A 23,251-nucleotide genomic window follows, 5' to 3' on the forward strand; every position below is an offset into this window, starting at 1 on the left:
TTAGAATAATTATGTGCCTGAGTAATGGGAAAATAGGTAATTATAACGTTAAATCTGAACAAGCGCCATATATATATATATATATATATAATGTTTTTAGATCTAATTATATAAAATCCATTGTCACGTATTTATAAACAATTAAGAAGCGACTGAAATCATTCACATCATCACAAATAATAGCTCTATTTGCTGGTAGTTGAACGGGTAAATTATTTAAGTACTTATATACAACTTTACGCTTCGTAGATAAGAGACAAAAAAATTAAATCCCCACTTTGTTACACTTCTTGCTTCAATGAATGGGTTTTAACGATTACAAAGTACTTTGTAAAGTAAATTGACAAATGTCCGTCACGGACTTTTAGTCGCGCAACAAAGTTGTTGAGAAAATCAACAATGAGTAACATAAAGCGCTTTACGAATAATTTTGACGATAATTTGAATAGCATTCAACTAGGTGCGAAAAAAGAACAAATTTGAAAATACTAGCCTTTCTTAATATTTTAAAAATAGTATTGCTTAGTTACACCCAAAATCAATAATATACCTAGCATCAGTAGAGTCTGAAACAACAAAATAGGTACCTATCTGTTACGAATATTTTAGTCAACTACTTACTGGTAATCGTGGTGATTTATTGAAGGCTAGTGAGTTAATTTCATGACTTATTCGAAAAAAAATTAGGTAAGTTGCATTAGAAAACGGCGCTGACGACAAACATTAAATAATCTTAAATATAGTTTATGTTTACTGTAGGATCATCAGGGAAAGTCGAAATAATAATTCTACTGTAATCTACTTATTTAGTTTGGTTTCATAAATACTACTACGTATTTAATAAAAAAAAATGGAAAATTTATTTCTCAATACAACTTAATACTCGTAATACCGACCGCAGATGACTGCGGCAAAAAGTACGTAACATGAATTACGTAGGTACTTTAGTATTTTATTTCGATATAAATGTTTTGTGAACATATTTTTTCATTGTGCATTGGCATGGCTTTGAGTTATGGACCCCGATACCGACCCCGCCGGCGTGGTCGACGATTTCCCTCATTCAGCGCTTATCGCTATCGACCCACTAGGGTCGATTAATTCTTTCAAATATTTTTCCTCTCAGACGACGCCCTGAGCCGAGGTTCGCGCCCAACTGGGCACCCTCAGGCCTGTTGTCTTAAACGTTGTACCGGGTGAGAGCCTTCCGCGCTCCCCATTTTTCCGGCCAAGTAGTTAATGCCATCTGCGGAAAATCTACAATAAGTCACGTCAAAAAAAAATTGTGTTATTATATCGCATGAATTTGGCCAAGGATCCTAGTACAAGTTGAGTGCTCAACGCTCCCCATTTGTCTGGCCTGGCCTAATAGCGAATGCCGTCAAATAAATCTGGAATAAGTCACCTCAAAGAAAAAAAAATGTCCATGAGTCGAAGCAGCAAATGAGATAAGTAATTGGTATTGAAGTACTAAGTAAGTATTACGTCGTGGTTACTTGAAATAACTTGTTTTAAGTGATAAGACCGACTTTTTTGTTTATATTAAATATCTATACTTATACCACCAATCCGCACTAAACGTTTTGCCTCTTTCTTTTTGATGCGAACAGCAAAGGATTATAACGAATTAGAAGAGCTGTCGTCAGTTTTTCTAATTCGTTATAATCTGGGAATCTTCAAGGCTAGTGTGACATTTGCTAGGTAAGCGTTATCCACCCTAGACCACATCATTACTTACCATCAGATGACATTGTGGTCAAACCGCAAAAAATATATATTAGTAACTCGGTTAAAATTAGATAGCTACCATGTTTCTATAACCTATTTCAAAAATCAGCGTATCTCAGCATTTGTTTACGAATAACGCGTATGAACCTTCCTATTTATAGATGTAATCAGCAAATTATATAGTTAGCTACCACCTCCAATCGACCAAGAAGTCATTAGATACTAACAAAACAAATTATTAGGATCAACCTGTTTTACACAACAAGTTATATTTTATAGGTAGGTAATGGCCCCGATTCCTACAGACCCTTAATTTTATTTTAAGTTATACTTATCGTCGTCTTATCCATCGAAAAGGAAAAGGACGGATTATTGACAGCTGTTAATTTTAAAATAAATGAATATCCCAGGCGAATCAAATAGGCATCTCGCTGATATGCAGCTCAGCTGTCAACTTAATTCTGCCGGTTTATTAGTCAAGCAAAATTTTGAGAGGGTTGTTTTAATTTTCGCCTAAAATTGACGCGTGTTCTAAACATTTTATGCCTGTTTATTATCCGTCTCATTCCTTTTCGGCGGATAGGAAAGTGACAGGTATAACTTAAAATAAATTTAGATGGTGCGTACTGGAAACAGCACCATTAAACCATCAATCTTCAACACAGGTGATGCAGATACGTCATATACCAATAAACGGCCTATATACGTCCCGTTGCTGCGTGCAAGCCTCCTTAATCAACCTTAATAAAGGCAGAGAGGGTTGGTGAAGGTGATTTTTACGGCTAATAGCCGGGACTGATAGCGGTATGAAAAGACATAGGCCTTTAGTTTTAAACCTACAAATACAACCCTAAAATAATTATAAAGTTATAAACAAACAATAAATAAATATAGGCCCCTATAGTTATTATTGATAATTAGTTTGACCTCTCCGAGATACAATAAAACACAGCGACTAGATTGTAAAATAAAACTTAAGTTACTTAATTGGCTACTTACTGTCCTTGAATGTTAAGTACATAAATTGGAAACGACGAAAAGTTATTTTTGTGTGTATGATGAATGTAGAGGAAGCAAGAGAAATGTCAGGTTTGAAGCACATGGAATCCATAATCTGTACTGTCCCGGGTGGAATATAGGTGTGAGTTTCTGTATGTAACGAAAAGTGTTTAAAATCTGGAGATAAGTAAATGGTTTTTAATACCTACTGCTCTAAGGCCGGAAGCTAAACACATGTAATAAGTGCCTTTCCAGGCGAAGTTCCCCAATAAGAATACAGATGGCGCTGTACAGATTTCCCTTAGTTTAACCTTCTATTTTCATGCATAACAGAAATATGCATCTTTACAAATGATGACCCTTGTTATTAAAGCCAGGCACAATTACATCTTCCACCCATTATTATTCTGATCAAAATAAAGAGAAGTAATATAAGTAGGTAGCACCATAATTCTATACATAACGTGATCCAAATATCAATCAACAATTATTTGTTATAATTATGCTTCTGCCATTGCATTGTATTTTTAAATAAGTAATTATGAAATGAATCGAAATATATTTATTCGTTCTAGAGTGGTAAATACAGATGTTATTAAATAATGCCCGAGAAATGAGAATATGTACCTCTATATGTTTTTTAGGGTTCGCAGCCAGGAAAGTTCCTGTAACCTATAATTACAGTCGAATCGGATTCTATTTTCTCCAACATACGATACTTTCTTATAAAAAAAAGTATTGCCCTATCTCCACTAATGATGTGCGATTGATCCAAAAATAAACAACCGAATTATTCGAATGGCATTGAAAGATCGTTCGAATGAAAATTAATCATTCGAATATTTCAACATCCGAATGCCTTTGACGAAATAATTAATTTGAATGAAAATATAGATAGAATGAATCACCCGATTGATTTAGTTTACTTAAATGTCCATCGTAACATTAGGTAATCCCTTTTTTCTTGCTTTATTTAATTAGCACAGGTAAGTATTAGTCTGCTCAACCTGGGGGTTCAAAAGGCCACATAGAAGCAATTCAACTAAAAAAGCCATATTGCAATTTGTCATTTGCGCATATAAAAGTAAGTGCGCAATGCAAACAAATGGCCGTTTTTCACTTTGACTTGATTTATGACTGCATAATCTAGATGTCTGTCATTTGATTTATAATTTTAATTTTTTGTCACCGAATCCCATAAAACGAACGCAACAAAAGGCAATGTTATTTTTTTTTAATAATTTATAATACTTATTTACTTTTTCTACAGAAGTATGGTTAGTATGGTTGGTTACCTTGCGTGTTGGTTTTTATCAGCAAAGTTTCCAATGCCATGATCAGGGTCTCTGCCTTCAAATCTGTCAACTTTATTTACGAGTACATTTTTTAATCAAAATACCAGTAAATCTATCAACCTTATCTTAATTTCCAGTGTTCATACATTTGTGAAGTCAAGTGTTATGGTAGTAGTTCATTATCAGGAAATATACCAGTGTAAAATAGATTTATAGATACTTACATACTATTAAACAGAAATATAAAAGTAAGTGCGCAATGCAAACAAATATCAAAATGCAATATTGCTTTTTTAGATGAATTTCTTCGATGTGGCCATTTTAATCCCCCGTTCAGTACAATTAGTGATTATCGCATTTCGCAATGCGCGGGCTGAATTAAGTAGGTCTGTCAAAGTACGTAAGCTAGTGTTGTGACGTTCATTAGCATGCATCATAATTAGTGTGCCTGGATTTTACCATTAAAAAACACGCAAAAAATCGTGAATTTTACGATGGAAAATTTCACACAAATATACATTCATAATAGTATATCAATGTATGAAAGAAAGAAAGGAAGAAAGAAATATATATTACTTCCGGACACCACAGACACAGACACACACACACACACACACACACACACAGGACAGAAACCACACGGAAATCAATAAGTACACAGAAAAAAAATCCATCATAAAAACAATAATAATAAAACAAAAAAAAATGTCTATGAGCTATCTCTGTCTATGAGTCTATGGTATGATCTTATGTATAATAATAATATATAATCTCTTTTGCGTGTATTAAGGTAGGTACATCCCTGTACACCCCCTTACTGATAGAAGTGTTGATGGATGGCCACACGGACTTACTTAGTATAGCAGTAAAAGCCATTAATATGTTTCATATAGAGTACACAATGGAGTGTAAGTACCTATTGTATGTTTCAAATACAGAATTGACGCGGAGTATTAAGATCGGCAAAAGACGGTAATACGATATAGAGAACCAGTTTATCGCCCGCGACTTTGTCCGCATGGATTTTTCTATCCCTTTTTCATCCCCTTGGAGTGTGATTTCCAGGATCGAAACGTATGTCCTTTCCTATGTATAAAAATATCTCCATACCAAATGAATTCAACGGTTTAAGTGTGAACAGACAACAGACAGACAGACAAGAGTTAACTATATAAATAGTGGAGCCAATGTAAGGGTTTCTCTTCTCATTTGCCAGAGACAAGTCCGTTGTTTATGCTTTTTTTTTCTTTTGTAGGGGCAGTTTAAATATTATTTAAAATCAGAAACATCTAGAGTGGCGCAAATAAAAGTTGTTTTTTTGTTTCACCAAAAAATGGATTTAAAGTACTTTCTGGTTGTGTACATAGACGGAGCAACTACGACTAGGTAATCAAAACGTAAAAGAACTTCTGATTAAAACTTAAATGTACTACAGCACTTGTGAATACCTTAATCATACTGATGTTACAATTTGAAAAGCTTCCCTCTTTCTTTTAAACTTCTACTTTGTTGTGCCCAAAAATGGTCTGTGATGTGAAACTCATAAATTACCAACTTGTACAGCATCATAGTATGCAATTAAAGAATAGAGAATATTGAATGAATTACAATTAAACAATTAAGTAAATTGTTTCCTCAAGGAAGTCCATTTCACCTTTATCACTATCACTATTATCAGGGAAATTAAAAGAATGATTAAGTTCTTTAATTACCTACACTACGATAGAGAACTAGACAACAGAAGGTTTTACCGTGCCATTGTTAAAGTTTTTTTTTTACAGAAACTGACACTGTGTTCTTGCAATTGAAATAAAAAAACCAACAAAGCATTCTTTCATACTTCGCACACACGAAGAAAAACTGATCCTGGTTGGGAATACTTTTTCCTGTCTCATCTTCTTTAGGTACTTACATTAGTAAGTACGTAGTCGTTACATAAGCCATGTCAGGGGCCTATGGCGGTTCAGTAATAACCCTGAAACCCGGGTTCATGGGGTTGGTAATCCACCTCAAAATCCACACGATAGAAGAATAGAAGAAGTATAACTAATAGATCATAAGTAGTATCAAAGTGGATTGCTCAACTTTATTGCTATTGTTTTGCAAGCCTTCAATCTTTCAATGACATGAGAAGTGCTTGCTTATCACTCCAGCTGGCAAGTTTATCAAGTACGCAACGTGATGTAGGGAAAGTACCTTGTTTTATTATAACTATCAGTTTAACATTATTTTTGAATATTGTATTCTTGTTGAACATGACAAACATTGTCTGTATTATTAACAGAAAGACGTCGTAAGGCAATCTTAGCTCAGCCACTGGTGGGGAGCAGAGAGTTGCCGTTCTATACGTAGTATCATTATTTCTAATTCTATGATAGTAGGTAGGTAACATTTATATAATTTTACATCAATGGCTTTTATGTATACCTGCTATAGAAGCCTGTCACATTAACATATTTGACACTTAGTGAGACTTTAGGTTCAACTTGACATAAGTTTAATGTGACATGGTACTAAAGTGTTAATGTTAATGTTCGTTATGTGAGCGTGCAGTAAATAGTACCTACCTAATAAAAACCTAGTAAGTAATATTAGTCATGATCATGCGTCAGAAATTTTGTATCAGGCACTTACTATATTCGAGGTATTCGAACACACCTTTTATTTGCTTACGAAATTCACTGGAATAACATGTCCGGAGAGGAAATATGATTGGCCACCTGATACGACACGATTCATTTATAACAAACATTATAGAAGGAAAAATTGAAGGGAAGAGAGGAAGGGGTAGACCTAGGATAACATTTATGAAACAAATAAAAGAGAAGGTGCAGGTCGTGTCGTATCGGGAGGTGAAGGTTTTGGCGGGAAGAAGAGAGGAATGGCGGTTACTCCACCGACAAGAGCGCAGCTCTTAAATAGAGAGAGAGAACATGTTCAAACAATTTGATTAACTTATTATTAATTCTACGAGAGCTAGACTGATAACGAAATAGAAAGCTAGCCGATTTTAATGACTACTTCCTTATGTAGAGTAAGAGCCGTAGTAGTCCAGTTGGAAGAACGATTTATTTTATTTTTTATTTATTTATTTATAAGAAGCAAAGTTGTACAAATTAATTGTTGAACTCTGATAAACCAAACTAAGCACACAGGCCTGTGACTTGGTAATCAGGGTTCGGCCACATAAGTTGAGCTATAAGAGTAAACTTATATAATGTAAATTAAGAACCAATACTGTAAAATGACAAAAGTAGTGGAAAACAAAAATGAGCGATTTCATTAGAGACAGCATGCAGTAGTATCTTATATATGGAGTTAAAAATAAAAAGCTAGAAATAATTAAAATGAAACAAGTAATTAAGTATGAATATAAAAATAGATTCGGAAACGGTTGCAGTGTGTGTGTGTGAGAGTGTGTGTATGTGTGAGTGAGTGTGTGCGTGTGCGTGTGCGTGTGCGTGTGCGTGTGCGAGCGCGTGCGCGTGCGCGTGCGTGCGTGCGTGCGTGCGTGCGTGCGTGCGTGCGTGCGTGCGTGCGTGCGTGCGTGCGTGTGTGTGTGTGTGTGTGTGAATTGACTCTGAATTGTTTCCTTTTAGATGGGTCCGGGAGTGGTACCTGTGAGTGTAAACGCAAAGTTGCACGGAGAACAAAGAGTTTCCTCACAGTTAAGACTTTTGCGGTTGAGTACAGTTCCTCGGTAGGGAATCTGTAGGGTTTAAAATGCATAACTTTGAGGATGGCTCTCTGCGCTCTCTCTATCTTAATGAAATAGGACTTGGCGGCGCCACCCCAGACCGGTATGCAGTAAGTAAGCACTGATTCTCAGAGAGCGGCATATACTGTACTTAAGGTTACTTTGTCAGCAGACCTACGAAGGGTTTTAAAAATGTGTATTAGTCTTCTAGTTCTAGAAGCGAGCTTGTCTATTTGGAAGGACCAATTTAGATTACGGTCGAGATGAATACCGAGGTATTTAGTGTTAGTGGTTCGAGTCAAGGGAAGGCATGATGATTCCGCATTAAGGTTAGATGTCGAGTGAATAAACAGATCATAATTTTTGGGTGGTTGAGAACTATTTGTAATAGAAAAGGGGATATAGTTACTTTTAGTTATATTTAATGTTAAGCGGTTTTGCGTAAGCCAATTTTTAATGGTCATAAGGTTATTCTCTGCTGTGGTCTTTATATCCTCCCAAGTCAAACCATGTACAACCACCGCAGTGTCATCAGCATAGGTAAATATTTCAGAGTTCGGCAGCTTTAGCTCACAAAGTTGATTGATATAAAGTAAAAAGAGTGATGGCCCGAGAATGGACCCCTGAGGGACGCCGTATTCCATGAGGGATTCATCACTCACTAGTCCATTGATCATAACCCTTTGACGTCGGTCAGATAGGTAGTCTGAAAAGATATCGTAGGCTAAGCCTCTGATACCAACCTTTTGAAGTTTGGAGAGGAGAGCAGGTATATATACGGAATCGAAAGCTTTTTGTAAGTCAAGGAAGATTCCCACACATTTTAGGCCCTGGTCTAGTTTAGTAGAAATGTGATCGACAAGGTGTGAAACAGCATCCTCTGTGGAGAAGCCACATCGAAAGCCATATTGGTGGTTAGACAAAATACTATACTGATTGAGATATTGAATGAGGCGTTTGTTTAGGAGTTTTTCTAGGATTTTGGATAAAGAGGTTAGAATCGAAATAGGCCTATAGTTAGAAATATTCCTTTTGTCGCCACTCTTATGAATGGGGTGAATAATTGCTTTCTTAAGGGCTCTGGGGAAGACACCAGTGGTAAAAGAGATATTGCAAATGTGAGTGATAATAGGGATAAGAAATTCAGAGTTAGATTTTAAAATAGATGGAGATATTCCATCGCATCCGGTTGCAGAGTTAGAGCGCAGGGAGATTATGATTGCTTCGACTTCAGTTTCATCAGTGTCAAGAATAACCATCGAGTTTGATATACTTGGGTTACTGGAGTATTGGAAAATGTTTGAATCTATATTGTGGGAAATTTTTGTTGCAAGATTTTTACCTATCTCAACAAAATAATTATTGACTAAATTCAGTGACGTCTGAGTATCAGGCGCAATTTTAAGTAGTTCATGTGGTTGGCTTCGTGATTTTTCAGTGTTCGTTATTCTTTTAACAGTATTCCATGTCGCTTTAGGATTAGTTTTAGATTTTAGAAGCTCATGCTTTTCGTAAGATGTTTTAAGTTTACGCAGAAGGCAATTACAAAAATTACGGTATCGTTTATACGTGGTTGTTATAATTTGGTTATGTGGGGAGTTTCTAGATTCTTTATGAAGCCGATCCCTTTTCCTGATACAGCGTAGCAATCCTGAAGTGATCCAGGGTTTGAGTATTATGTTCTTTCGAGATATACGAGGGGAGGTCAAAAAGTTCGCGGAATGAGGGGGAAGGGGGTCGAAATTAAACACGAAACTATTTTTCCTTTTCAATATATTCTCCCTTAACCTTAACACATTTTCCGGATCTATCAAATAATTTGTTTATTCCATCATAAAAAAAGATTTCTCTTTGCTGTCAAAATAGGCCGAAATTGCAGACTTGACTTCTTCATCATCGCCAAATTTTCGTCCACGCAGTTCCTTTTTCATTTTTGGGAACAAATAATAATCGCTGGGGGCCAAGTCTGGACTGTAAGGCGGGTGGTTTAATTTTTCGAACCCGCATCGGTGAATGGCAGCCGTCGCAACATGGCACGTGTGGACGGGTGCGTTGTCGTGCAAAAGGAGCACACCTCTTGACAGCTTTCCTCTTTTTTTTTCCTTGATAGCCTCTTTCAATCTATCCAGTAAAGAAGTGTAGTAATGTCCCGTTATAGTCACACCACGATCTTTATAATCAATCAGCAAAATACCTTCTGTATCCCAAAAAATAGTGGCCATGATCTTTCCGGCCGATTGTGACACCTTAAACTTCTTTGGAGGAGGTGTGCCTTATTTATGCCACTGCATCGACTCTTGCTTCGACCAGATTCATAGTGGTGAACCCAGGTTTCATCTCCAGTAACAATCCGGGCCATAACTTCTTCCTTATTCTCTCCACAGAGCTCTAAGAACTTGCGAGAACACTCGACACGCTCGCTTTTTTGAAGTGGCGTGAGCATTCTTGGAACCCATCTTGCGCTGACCTTAGTCATCCCAAGATGTTGATGTAGGATATTTAAAATACTTGTTTCGGATACACCGACCATTGCTGCAAGCTGCTTCTTCTTCAAGCGGGTATCTTCTAATACAAGTTTCTCTACTTTTTCGATGATTTCCGGTGTGGTGGCCTCAATGGGCCGTCCGGAGCGGGGGTCATCTTCAATCGACTCTCTTCCTTGCTTGAAAAGACTATGCCACTTGTAAACCATGGTTTTACCAGGGGCAGAGTCCGCGTAAACTGCTAACAGCTCTTGAAAAATCGTCTGAGCGGATTTTCCTTGCTTGGTGAGGAACTTAATGACGGCGCGGTGTTCAATTTTCTCCATATTCGCTGAGTTCTTCCCGATTCACTTGTTTGCTGGTCGATAGTTCAAACGTTAATGACCCGATTTGCTTCAAACTTGGTACATATACTGTTAATGAGGTGTGCAACTAGCGGCTACCTGTACGAGCAAACCAACCCCCTCCAACCCCTCCATTCCGCGAACTTTTTGACCTCCCCTCGTAGTGACAGATTTGGATTTAACAACGTTAGAAAGTAGCAGCTACATTGTATGAGAATGTCAAATTTTCCTTCAAATCTGTCTGTCTTGCAATCTTTGAGGGCTAATTACTTAGTTTTTTGCCCGTATTAAGGGTACTTTTTATTAATGTTTCTAAAAGCCTATTAAATGGAGCAGTTTTTAGAAATACTTTTAGTGTCCATGACAATCTCATGTGTTTATTATTCTTCGGCGAAGTTTTAACAACTGTAACAATTTTGGTCGAATTCTCACTTTGACTTCCGATAACTTTTTTTTTATCTTTGATTTCACTTTGATTTATCTTTGATTGAGCGGTACACAGACTTAGGCATAGTTGTGAAGTAAAATAAAATAATTATTAAGAAAGGGATAGCGACAAAATGATTATTTCTGAAGTAAGGTAGAAAATCTAGAAAAAGGTACAAAATGGGTCATATCTCCTAAACCGTAAATAATTGCTGAACATACATGGGGGTGTTTCTGGTAGCTAATGAGCCCCTCTTTCTGATTTTTCATTTTGAACCTGAACTTCTGGGCCACCCTGTATACTGAGTGAGATTAGATGAGGTCTCACGCTCAGAAGCAGGTACGTTACGTATCTCGATGGAGGAAGAACGTGAACTCTGTTGCATATCAGTTATCTTGTTTTCTAGAATGTTAATAGTATGTATATATTCTTTCCTCTCCTTTTGTAAATTTTCTATCAGTTTAGACACATCCTCATATTTTTGGTTCATAAAAGCCATTGATTTTTCTATCTCATAGTTAGACTTCTGTATTGTGAGATTCTGCATCTTAAGTTCATCGATGTCGGATGTTAGTTTCGATATAAGAACACTTTGCTTAGAAAGGATACGATCCAAGTTTGCGTCTTGCTCGGTTTTCCAATTAGAGAGAATGTCTTTGATGTCGTCCCTCAGTTCACGCATTTCACCGCCCGGTGAAAAGGCAGGGCAAGGCCTTTTCGAATTTCGGCTTATAGTGTTTACATTTTTTGAATCGGAGTTCAATGAGAGGTCCGGTTCCGACTGAGCTTGGAATAGCGGACTATTTTGAGTAGAAGGTGATTTATGTTGAAGGGACATTATGCTTCGAAAACAAAATTTGATATATCTGTCTCGCTCTAAAACCCGCTAGGGGAGCACCTTATAACCTTCGACCGTAGGTGTAATAAGGAGGATCCGATGTAGGCACAAAACAATACTTTTGTATGCAGATAAACCACTCGTGCGAGACACCGATCGCCTGTGTAATGGTCCGTATAGCAGGGGTCTATAGTAGTGGTCGCTAATAACCAGCGAACGTAGACACGATAGGCGCACGTAAATCTCACTGTGAGGTCGCAGGTTCCAATCCCAATACGGGGCTTAACCAATGATTTTCGAATTCATGTTTAGATCTTCAATATTTATCGCATGCGCAAAGTTGAAGGAAAACCTCGTGAGGAAACCAATACACTTAAGAAATAACCTAACCTAACCTACATTGGGCTGGTTTTCCCTTCGGGTTGGAAGGTCAGACAGGCATTCGCATCTGTATAAAACCGGACCTGTTAAATCTTGGGGTTCGGTAAACAGACCCTGTGAGGAACGGAATAACGCTAGGGAGTCAGAATTACATAAGTCATCATCATCACTAATTTAAGAGCCACGCTCTTGTCGGCCTAGCATTCTCAATGCTAGTTTTTTAGGGAAAAATAGGGCAGTGATTTCCCTCTTGCCTTCCGACCCTAGGCACATACACACTTACTTAAGTAGAGTATGATAAATGTATCTACTTTCAAGAAAAAAATAAATTATAAAATAATAATATATATATATTCATTTATTTAATAATTTATTAATTTCATATTTTAAGGACGGGCATGAACGATAGGGTCATCGTCTGGAAACGGTCAGTTTTCCGGAAGTGACGTGTCCGAACGCTACGTGTCGTCACGTCCGACTTTGCCTGCCATCAGCTGTGGTTGGCTGTCCTCGACATTGTGCCTTTGCCTTACTTCCACGAGGAAAAAAGACAATACTACAAACTTGTTTGTTGCGTGAGAAGTTCCTTCGATTATTGCCAGATGAAATAATGACTTTTTAGTGTTTGTGATTTATAGTTACTCAACTTTTAATTTTCTTACCATTGTTCTTGATATTTTATAATTGTTTCCGTTTTATAATTAGAACCGAATTAATTATCAGAGTTGTTCCGCTCTTTTTATTGTATCAATCCCATTCATGTTCATTTTATTTTTTTAATTTACAGGATGACATTAGTTAGTTTTGTTCGCGCGGGAAAAACAAAACATTAATAAAATACTTAGTTCCGAATTCAAATCGACCATTTTTGATCACTCTCAAGCTTTGTCATTGGCGCATCGCTAGCCGCGGAAGCCAGAAGAAAACAAAATGTGACCATTTTGCCTCCTATTTGTTTTTTTTTTTTGGAATTACAAAAAATGACTATTACCTAATCTCTGTTACTTAAAATTAAACTCAATGATAAATAAAATTAACGATGAAAATTCGAAGTTTGATAACAGGCAATAATCTATGTATCTCAAAATAAAATCGATAACATACAAAACGTACAAAGAAAATATCATTGGAACAAAAAGATGCGCTAGTACTTTATCTTATCAGTCCATTATAACGCATAAATAGATCATGTCCTGTTTGAAGTGATGGATTATTTTGAGCGACAGACAGAGGGGTCTAGGGTTAATCACGCTCACCAAGCAAATGCTTATTCACTCTAGCGTTGAAGACTCTCTGATTATAACAAGTTGAAAAACGAGTTGAAACGACGGCGGGGAATATTAATTATTATCATATTATTTATATTAACGGCCTCCGTGATCCAGTGGTTTGAGCTTTCGGCTCACGATCCGGAGGTCTCGGGTTCAAATCCCGGTGGGGAAATATCACAAAAATTACTTTGTGATCCCTAGTTTGGTTTGGACATTACAGGCTGATCACCTGATTGTCCGAAAGCACGTTAAGCCGTTGGTCTCGGTTACTACTTACTAATGTAATTAAGTAGTCGTTACATGAGTTATGTCAGGGGCCTTTGGCGGCTCAATAGTAACCCTGACTTCAGGGATGATGAGGTAATCCACCTCTCAATCCACACGAGAGAAGAAGACAAGATTTATATTACACAGGTCATCTCACCTCCTATGGATTCGGTTATGATTATGAACTATTACGTAGCCATTAAATGGTAACCACGCAAGATAAATAGGTCAGTTCAAAGAATAAACAAATTCATCACAAATAAAAACAAATGACAGCTTGTTTAGATAGATGCTATCAGTGTAGTAACGCTATCTGATAAGCATCACTTAACTGGAAAAACAAAAGACACTTGAAGCCATTTAACTGTACTCTTGCAGATAATCTACGTACCTTCAGAATGTAGGTACTTACAAGTTGTATTAGATATGCTATAAGGATATATTTTGTTGTCACTTATTGTAGATTTGCCTCATATGGCATTAACAGTTGGTGGACAAACGGGGATCTCTCATGCGGTACAAAATTTAAGACAACAGGCCTGAGGCTGCCACGTTGGCCGCGAACCTCAGCTCAGGGCGTCTTCTAAGAGGGTTATATTTGAGAAAAGAATTAATCGACCCTAGTGGGCGCAAATAGCATAAAAAACATGCAAAAAATAAACAAAAGCAAAGGAAGTAGCTCTGTACGGTTTACAAACATAATTGACAAAAAAATTAAGAAAAAAAAGGAAGGTATAAGTTGTGAGAAGCTGCAGTAGTTTTAGGCGGATAAGACGTTCGTTATATATAAAATTACAATTAAAAGAGTAGGTAACATAGTTACTGAATAAAGATATTTTCGAAGTTGCAATTTGAGTTACATAACTTGTAATAACTACTTACTGTTAACAATAAACTAAGTGTTATAGTTACCACAAAGGGATGGAGGAGACATTACTAATTGTAAAAATTTTATTCTCTGGCTTCTTGGCTGTACCTACGTAGTGTAAAACTACGAAGTGTAATGCTTCATATTTTCCTGTTAAATATAGATATAGGGTTATCACGTCTTTTCTTTTAAAGGTTATAAATAGTTTTAATGTAATTTTCCAACAATATTTTAACATCAGAATCACCTGAGCAAATAATGAGGTGTATTCTTTTAACAACAAGATTATTTACTAGCACTTTTTAAAGTAAATAGAATAGTTTTGCAGTAGACCGCAATCCCGTTCAAACAGTATAAATCGAATAAAATGTATGGGATTGATGTAAGTTATCACGTAAATCCCATACAATGTAGGAAAGTGAGTAGAACGGAACGTAAGATTGATTTATAAGAAAAGTAAGAGAGAATACTATGGAAGAGTAATAGGCTAGTTTCCAACTAGTCAAATCAGTTACTTTTTACTAAACGTCAAAACACAAAATTACTACGGAATTTGTATGAAATAGCACACTGTGACGTCAAAGAAAAACATGATAAAATGTCGGACTTATTATTACGTTTTTCTTGATTAAAATTAAAAAATAAGTGAAATAGAAAAAAAATATATATTTTTCGTTAGTTCTAGATCTGTCTTTATTTTTAGTATTAATCAGAATTTCATAATTTATCTTGAACCTAGTACACGAACCAATTAATGGGGATTTGGTTTTTTATGGTTTGAATTTAGAATGGTTAAAGAATGGAACGGAAGGAAGTTTTTGTTTTAAAAATAAAAAGGGTTGTGATTATTGTGGTCGGAGTGTAAAGGTGCATTCGTTTGTTTGTAAATAAGGAGAAAATAAAAGGAGTGAAGATAAATAAAATATAACTGTTAATTATATATCCCACATACTTACATTTTAATCGACTGTACATTCGCTTTTCCCAAAGACGAGTAGGGTTTCCTGGCATTTTTCGCATGGAAAAAATCCTACGCCAGTTCGTCTCCGCCGGCGCGGGCGGGGACGTATTGAACTGGCATTTCTAAATACTTACGCGTCCAGTAGGGCTAACATGCGCCACGTGATAAAATTTTGTCACGGTCATTTTAACGATTCCGACGATATAATTATCATTATGTCGATTGATGCCAATATGGGAAAAAACAAAGTTATCGACTTCGACAAAATTTATTGAATCGATCGATAATTTTATCACGTTGCGCATGTTAGCCCTGCAGGAGAATGACACACCAATAAAATAAATTATTGCAGAGTAATGAGAAAGGTCATTGACCCTGCTAAGTTATTTTTAACGATGTTTAAAATTCGGAAGTACAGGACATGCATAAAATGTCATTATCGTTAAATATATGTAGGCCGTGATTTTGGGATTAACATACACTTCGTGACTTTGAGATGAGTAGATACGTATCTAGGTCGATCACAAATGAATGTCAGTCAGGATTTATGATTTAAGTCTGAACCATAGACTAGAACTACCTACTTTTTACTTGCCTAGCTACTGTAGCTATGGCACTTTCATTCGATGTTATTCTTAATCTATTTAAACCGTTAGCCGTTAAAGAGCAAGGGGCGCACGAGGACGATCTGTCTCGCTCGCATGCATTTTGAAGTCTGTTAAAAAATAAAGACCTACTCACAGTAATCGTAAGAAGATTTCAATTTTATATTTTAGAATTTTTTATTAAGTATTTTTTTTTTTAGATTTTTCTTTCAATTTCTTTTTCCCTTTTTTCCTCACCTTATGGTTGTCTGGAAGAATAAAGCCGCCATTTGCCATGCACTTAGTTAAGAGACTTTTTGTAATTATGTATTTTTATTTTGGTGCAATAAAGTGTATTTGTATTTGTATTGTATTGTATTGAAGATTTTTGTATGCAGTAGGTATCTACGCTGTGGTTAAATAGAATAAAAGTCAAGCCAACCGTCCATCATGGCCACAAGGGCACGAAGCGCGCAGATATGATCAAATATTATGTTTTTATCATCATTTGTAATTAGTTACTGGCAGAAATCCGGTGTCAGACATCTTTGTTTTATTATTCTCACAATGCATGGTTTAAGCCCGAGCTAAATATGGGAGTTCCCAAAAACGAATTAAAAGTAAAATTAGACAAGTCACTAAGTTCCGTGTTGAGTTGCAAAGGGATTTGAACATGTTAAAAAACCTTTTAATCTTCTTCTATCGTGTGGATTGTGATATGGATTACCAACCCCATCAACCCTGGTGTCAGGGTTATTACTGAGCCGCCATAGGCCCCTGACATGACTCATGTAACGACTACTAACTTACATCAGTAAGTAATAACCGGGACCTGTTTGGACTATCAGGTGATCAGCCTGTAATGTCCTAACCAAACTAGGGATCACAAAGTGATATTTCGAACCCGGGACCTCCGAATCGTGAGCATAACGCTCAACTACTGGACCACGGAGGCCGTTATCGTACCTTTTAATAGTAGATTAGATTCACTTAACTTGGAGACTTCATGTCTTCATAAACTAAAATGGCATCGGAAGCATTCGGGGCGTATGGAATGGCGCCTACCTATGAGCTTACTCAGCCTTTTGTCACACCCCGGACACTTCATATAAAAAACCACTCACATTGACGTTATCGTACACGCGCATCTGTGTGTGGGACGTCTGACGCCATACGATTGAAGACTAAAGTAAGACCGAGGGGAGGTGGGGTAAACCTATTTATTTCAGACGCTAGTAGATAGCCATTCTATACGTACGAGTAGTATTAGGTATTCTGTCTTGTTGCAGCGTCATGGTACCAAAAATTCTTCCACATTCTTACCTACCTACTGGAATCTCCCTACTGGGCCGTATCAAATGTTAATAAAATATACTAAATGCTTTAAAAGACGTGTAAATTTGTATCCTGTAATATTTTTAGGAACGAACTTAGTACACAGCACTAAAAAGTAAGTTTGATTCTGTTATCTCTTCTATGTGCATGCATTGAGAACATTTAATAGTCGTTATAACCTATCATACTCCAGTACCCACATTTCACTGTGGGTATAAAAGTAAGTGCGCAATGTTAAAAACTATAAAGCAATAATGCTTTTTTATTTTTGATCAAAATCACCTTTAACATTTGTACTTCTGTTGTCATTTATGTTGTGTTTATGTGAAATGAAGCATTTTGTATTGTATTGTATCAATCAATATTTGATGAATTAAATAATGAGTTTAAAGGCTATCGCTAAAAATGTGCAACGTTTTAGAAGACCTTCGTGCAGCACGCATCACAAAATTGGAAAGTCAAGAGTGATGGAAATTTTATAAGAAATCAATTGTTAAAAGCAAAACGTACAAACACACTTACCATAGTATTGATATCAATAGCAGCTTTCAGTTTATTTACAAAAGTTCGTAAATTGTTTCACAGTACGCGACGGGACCGAAATTATAACAAATAAATAGGTAAATCGAAAACTCGCGAATGATAACAAATATCTATACTGCGGAAAAAACTTTATCTGCTCGAATTATATCGTTATCTCGGCATTGTTTTAATTAGGTTTCATTTACGTTCGAGTAAAGAGACGACCGACCCGTATGGGTGCCGGCGAGTGACTGAAGGAAGGCGTGCACTACGGTTGTTTTCATTCCTGCGCACGCGCCGCCTTATATACCGCACTGATAACAACGTAAAAGCCTGAAACTCTAAGCTCGGTACAGGATACTTGTGATGACGCTGGAAATCAATACGTCACGGTGTTTAGTAAGTATGTAAATGTGTTATTCGTACGAATACCTTATACAGGGTGTTAGTGACGCCGCAACGAAGACTTTGAGGGATGATTCAGACCATGATTCTGAGTTGATATCAAGTGGTTCCTTTTTAAAATTCCTTTATAATATTCAGAGGAATTCAAATATATGAATTTTGCGACGTAAAAATCTACTTGATATTAACACAGAATCATGAGCTGAATCATCCCCCTCAGTGTTCGTTACGATGTCACTAACACCCTGTATAACTATCAATTACATACGATTTGGAGATAAAGATTCTTGTGGTTTAAGTATTTATCAAAAGCTACCGCAGATAAGTAACAATTACTAAACCAATTAGTATATCTCTATTCATTTAGTACGGTGAAGATTGTGAGCTGGACAGGCAGCAAAAAAAAAAAACATACGTCGCGCTCAGCTACTTCACTTGTTTATCTTCCTTTCTTCTTCTTCTATCGTGTGGATTGTGAGGAGAATTACCAACCCCATCAACCCTGGCATCAGGCTTATTACACAGCCGCCATAGGCCCCTGACATAACTCATGCAACGACTACATACTTACATTAGTAAGTAATAACCGGGACCAACGGCTTAACGTGCCTTCCGAAGCATGGATCATCTTATTTTCGGACAATCAGGTGATCAGCCTGTAATGTCCTAACCAAACTAGGGATCACAAAGTGATTTTTGTGTTTTTTCCCCACCGGGATTCGAACCCGGGACCTCCGGATCGTGAGCACAACGCTCAACCACTGGACCACGGAGGCCGTTCCTCCTTTTGTGTGTGTTTTTGTGTTTTGGGTCTTCCTTTTGTGTCCTGGGAATCATCAGTGTGTATTTGATAGTGTACCTTTAGGCACGTTAAGCTGTTGGTCCCGGTTACTTCTTACTGATCTAAGTACGTGGTCGTTATTTAAGTCATGTCAGGGGCCTTTGGCGGCTCAATAATAACCCTGACGTCAGAGTTCAAGAGGTTGGTAATTCACTTGACAACCCCGGAACAAAAGAAAGAAGTTGAAAGAGCTCAGTGAGCGCGAAACGCGGGCCATAGGTACAAGTATGTGCAAATAGTTCATACTTCAACGTTCTAAGGGTGGTATTAATAAACTAATCTCAGCTGCGAGACTGCCCTCAAGATCATGTCAATGTGACAGTTCTTACATAAAAACAGGGACTTGAGCATCATCTTGAGGGCAGTCTCAACGGACAATACCACCCATAATTCGCACGGAGCTCCGCGATAGTATATTAAAAGGTCGTCTTGCGCATTATAATCTGTAGGTCAAAAAAACAAATATCGACTATCATGCAAGAAGATCCCTTATTATCACAGGAACGCTAAAAATCTTAGTATGATCGGCTATTTATCAAAATTCTACTTTTGTATGCAGTATCTTATGAATAAATGGCAGCTTGAAACATAAAAATATACGGTCGAATTTAGAACCTCCTCCTTTTTTGAAGTCGGTAAAAATATATATTGCCAGTAAAGTGGCTACGGAATTCGAGAAGCAGTAGAGTTATCGTAGTTATCTGTCTGCAGGAGTAGTGAGTGGGGTTGAATCAGCGTCAGCAGTTCTCATACAAACCCGAGTTAGGGCTTTTCTAACCTCTTTCTCCTATTCCGTGCTCACAACCCACACGATAGAAGAAGTGTCCTTTTAGTCTCCGGGACGCCTTGTCGGTTATTTCACCCCGGACAAAAACTTGTAGGATGTTTCGCCGATCTGTATCGTGAAAAATATTTTATTTATTTATTCTTTATTGTACATATAAACAAGGAAAAACGGAACAATGAAAACATATAATTTTTAGATATAATAGGTATACTTATTATATCTAAAAATTAGTTGTTGTTATAAGATGTTTTCATTGTTCCGTTTTTTGTCATCGTAAAGTTCATCATATCCATCAAAAGCGCTGCAAATTTCAGTACAAGACTTCTGTCTTTTGATTATGTAGGGTAGGCGTTTATGTCTATATATAAGTAAGTAATGTGGTTAACTATAATTGGTTTCACAAAAATTGTAACCCATTAATTATACATATAATAATGAACAGTTGTTAACCCGAATATAAAAAATATTAAAAAATGTAAGTAGTTACACGTATAGGAGGAGACAGAATTATATAAGGTTGTCTGGAAGAAATTGCTGTTTAGGAGTAAGGCCGTCTACTGTGGTTCTTTTCTCCGTATGTAACCGTTATATTGATATGTTGTGTGCAATAAAGACTTTGATTAATTATGCACTTAGCAACAATGTGCCTTACAGTTAATGTTATTGAATCATCACTAATTTAAGAGACACTCTCTTGTCGGTGTAGCATTCTCCATGCTACTTGTTTAGGGAAAAATAGAGCAGTGATTTCGGATCTTTCCTTCCGCCCCGCAGTACTTTATCTGACGCGAGTGGGGTGGCGCCCAGAGTAGACTATTTCAAAGCCGTACTAGATCTCCTATAGGAGTCCTGTCCTCCGCATCTGAAAGTTACTTCTACCCTCTGTCAGGTTCTAGTATCTATTATAGTTATAGGTATATAAAATAATAATGAATTAGTTGTTTTTTAGGGCTCCGAACCTCAAAAGGGAAAATGGAACCCTTATAAGATCACATTGTTGTCCGTCGGTCTGTCCTTCAAGACCTTTTTCTTGGAAACGCGCAGAGGTTGATACCTCTGCTTGCAACTTGATAGTTGAAATTAACTTATGTCTGCGATCTTATAAAGATGTATAAAAATCGAGCTTCTAAATCAATGCTAACCAAATATATGCCGGGGGGGTTAAAAAGGTCAAATATCTAAAAAAGCAATATTGCCATTTGACATTTGCGCATATAAAAGTAAGTGCGCAATGCAAACAAATGTCAAATAGCAATATTGCTTTCTTAGATGACTTGTATCGATGTGGCGTTTTATGCCCCCTATTTTTTATTCAAGTATCTGTCTGGGTACAGTCATGAGCAATATAATGTACCCACTTTAGGACTCTGTCGCACTAACATATTTGACATTTAGTGAGACTTACAGTTCAATTTCTCAAAAAAGTTAATGTGACATGGTACCAAAGTGTATACATATTAATGCTCGTCGCCGTACTAAGAGTTTCCTTCCTCAAAAATTAGGTACCTATTATAAAATTTTGTTGACATAATAATGGATGGAGCAAGATATAAAAGACGGGGTTTCCCGCCTGTCGGATAGGTATTTACATAAGTAACACACTTACTACTTTGTTATATCTCTGTGTAGGTACTACGAGTATTATGTATTTTGTGCCTCTGTTGTGTAACACTAGATGCCTAGACCACCAAACCTGACCCCGGGTACAAATTCCGATCCGATCAATTTAGAAATGATCAAAGATAAATTCAAATTAGGTTTATGTTAATCTAGAAATAGAAGCCCGACTAAGATAATCAAAAAGCTACCAAAATTTTCGTCTTATTTACGAATTTTAATTTAAAATTGGGTAACAATAAATTCGACGTTAGATTATATTTATTAATGACGTCATAATGAGCGAGATCCATCTAATCCGTCCGTCTGTCTGTGGAAGATACGTGGAGGCTGGAGTGGAACATATTCGACGGCACAAATTCGGACCTTATTCAGGATCCCTCGCGGAGGGTCCCTGGCTTTGACTCCAAGCGAAAAATCTGGACACGACTGAACCGGTGTAGGACCGACTATGCAAAGTCAAACCATCACCTATGTAAATGGGGCTTAAAGGAGTCACCATACTGTGAATGTGGACACCCGGACCAAACCATATCTCACATAGTGAACGAATGCCCTCTGCACCGGTTCCCAGGTGGCATAGCCGAGCTGCATTGTGTGACGGATGCAGCAGAGACTTGGTTAAGGGAGCTTAAGCTGGATATTTGATCCAAACAGGATATTTGTCTGCCATACGCAATAATAATAATGACGTCATAATTGTTATAAATCTTAATTTTTCATTCTGTTGATTCGTAAAAAGAATCTTCATTTGACGTCACAATAATACCTATTGTAGTACGGTTTCCCAATATGTACTAAATCTCTTCATTCAATCATTGTAGAAAAATCAATTACTTTACTTTCTGACTATCCGTACATCAAATTAAATCAAAATCATTTATTAAACGTATAATTATCAAAGATCGATTTACTTAATATATTTTGATGTTTATCTGCTTTATACGGTTCTACATCATTTGAGATGGTCAGGAAATAGTCAAAAGCAAGAAACTCACTTAATTATTTTATTATGTTTCATTTCATTTTACAATTACAATATTACACTGGAAATTTTTAACTTCTCTCGGGTGGGTTGTAAAGTAATAGACCGACCTCATCAACCCTGGTGTCAGGATCACTAGTCGAACGCCCGCCATAGAATCACCATAGGCCTCTGATCTGACATGGCTCATATAACGACTACACACTTTAATAGCATCCAAGATCGACTGCTTAACGGGCCCTCCGAAGCACGGGTCAACTAACTAAACTAAAAACACGCTTCTCGGATTGAAAGAAACTTACTTAACATTACGTTTATTTTTAAAAGAACGTCTAGAGCTGTGTGCCTAGATTTTTCTTGCAGCTTCTTTTCTTCGGCTACACGGGTTGTCAGAAGCAGTAGTTTTAGGCAGATGAGCCCATCGTATATTATGTAAAAATGACGATTCAAAATTTAACTATGTTACCTATTGAATAAAGATATTTTTGAATTTGTATAGTGGAATATACGCTTCATCAATATAAAAAAGTATACATGTTTGTGCATATTTATTTATAAAAAACTGTAAAATTTACCAAGTGATAGGAATGCAAAAAAAAATCAATTAGGAGAATTA

General features: G+C 36.8%; 1 protein-coding gene across 1 annotated transcript in view; it reads right to left on the bottom strand.

Moving 5' to 3' along the window:
• Positions 1–18,266, bottom strand: part of LOC126369097 (uncharacterized) — a 38,101-nt gene extending 19,835 nt beyond the window's left edge. Inside the window, exon 1 of the mRNA XM_050013389.1 lies at positions 18,001–18,266. Coding sequence (XP_049869346.1) covers positions 18,001–18,003 — 3 coding nt within the window. The 5' untranslated portion in view covers positions 18,004–18,266. The remainder of the gene's footprint in view (positions 1–18,000) is intronic.
• Positions 18,267–23,251: the final 4,985 nt, after the last annotated feature.

Source organism: Pectinophora gossypiella, chromosome 8 (assembly GCF_024362695.1).
Source record: "Pectinophora gossypiella chromosome 8, ilPecGoss1.1, whole genome shotgun sequence".
NCBI lineage: Eukaryota > Metazoa > Arthropoda > Insecta > Lepidoptera > Gelechiidae > Pectinophora > Pectinophora gossypiella.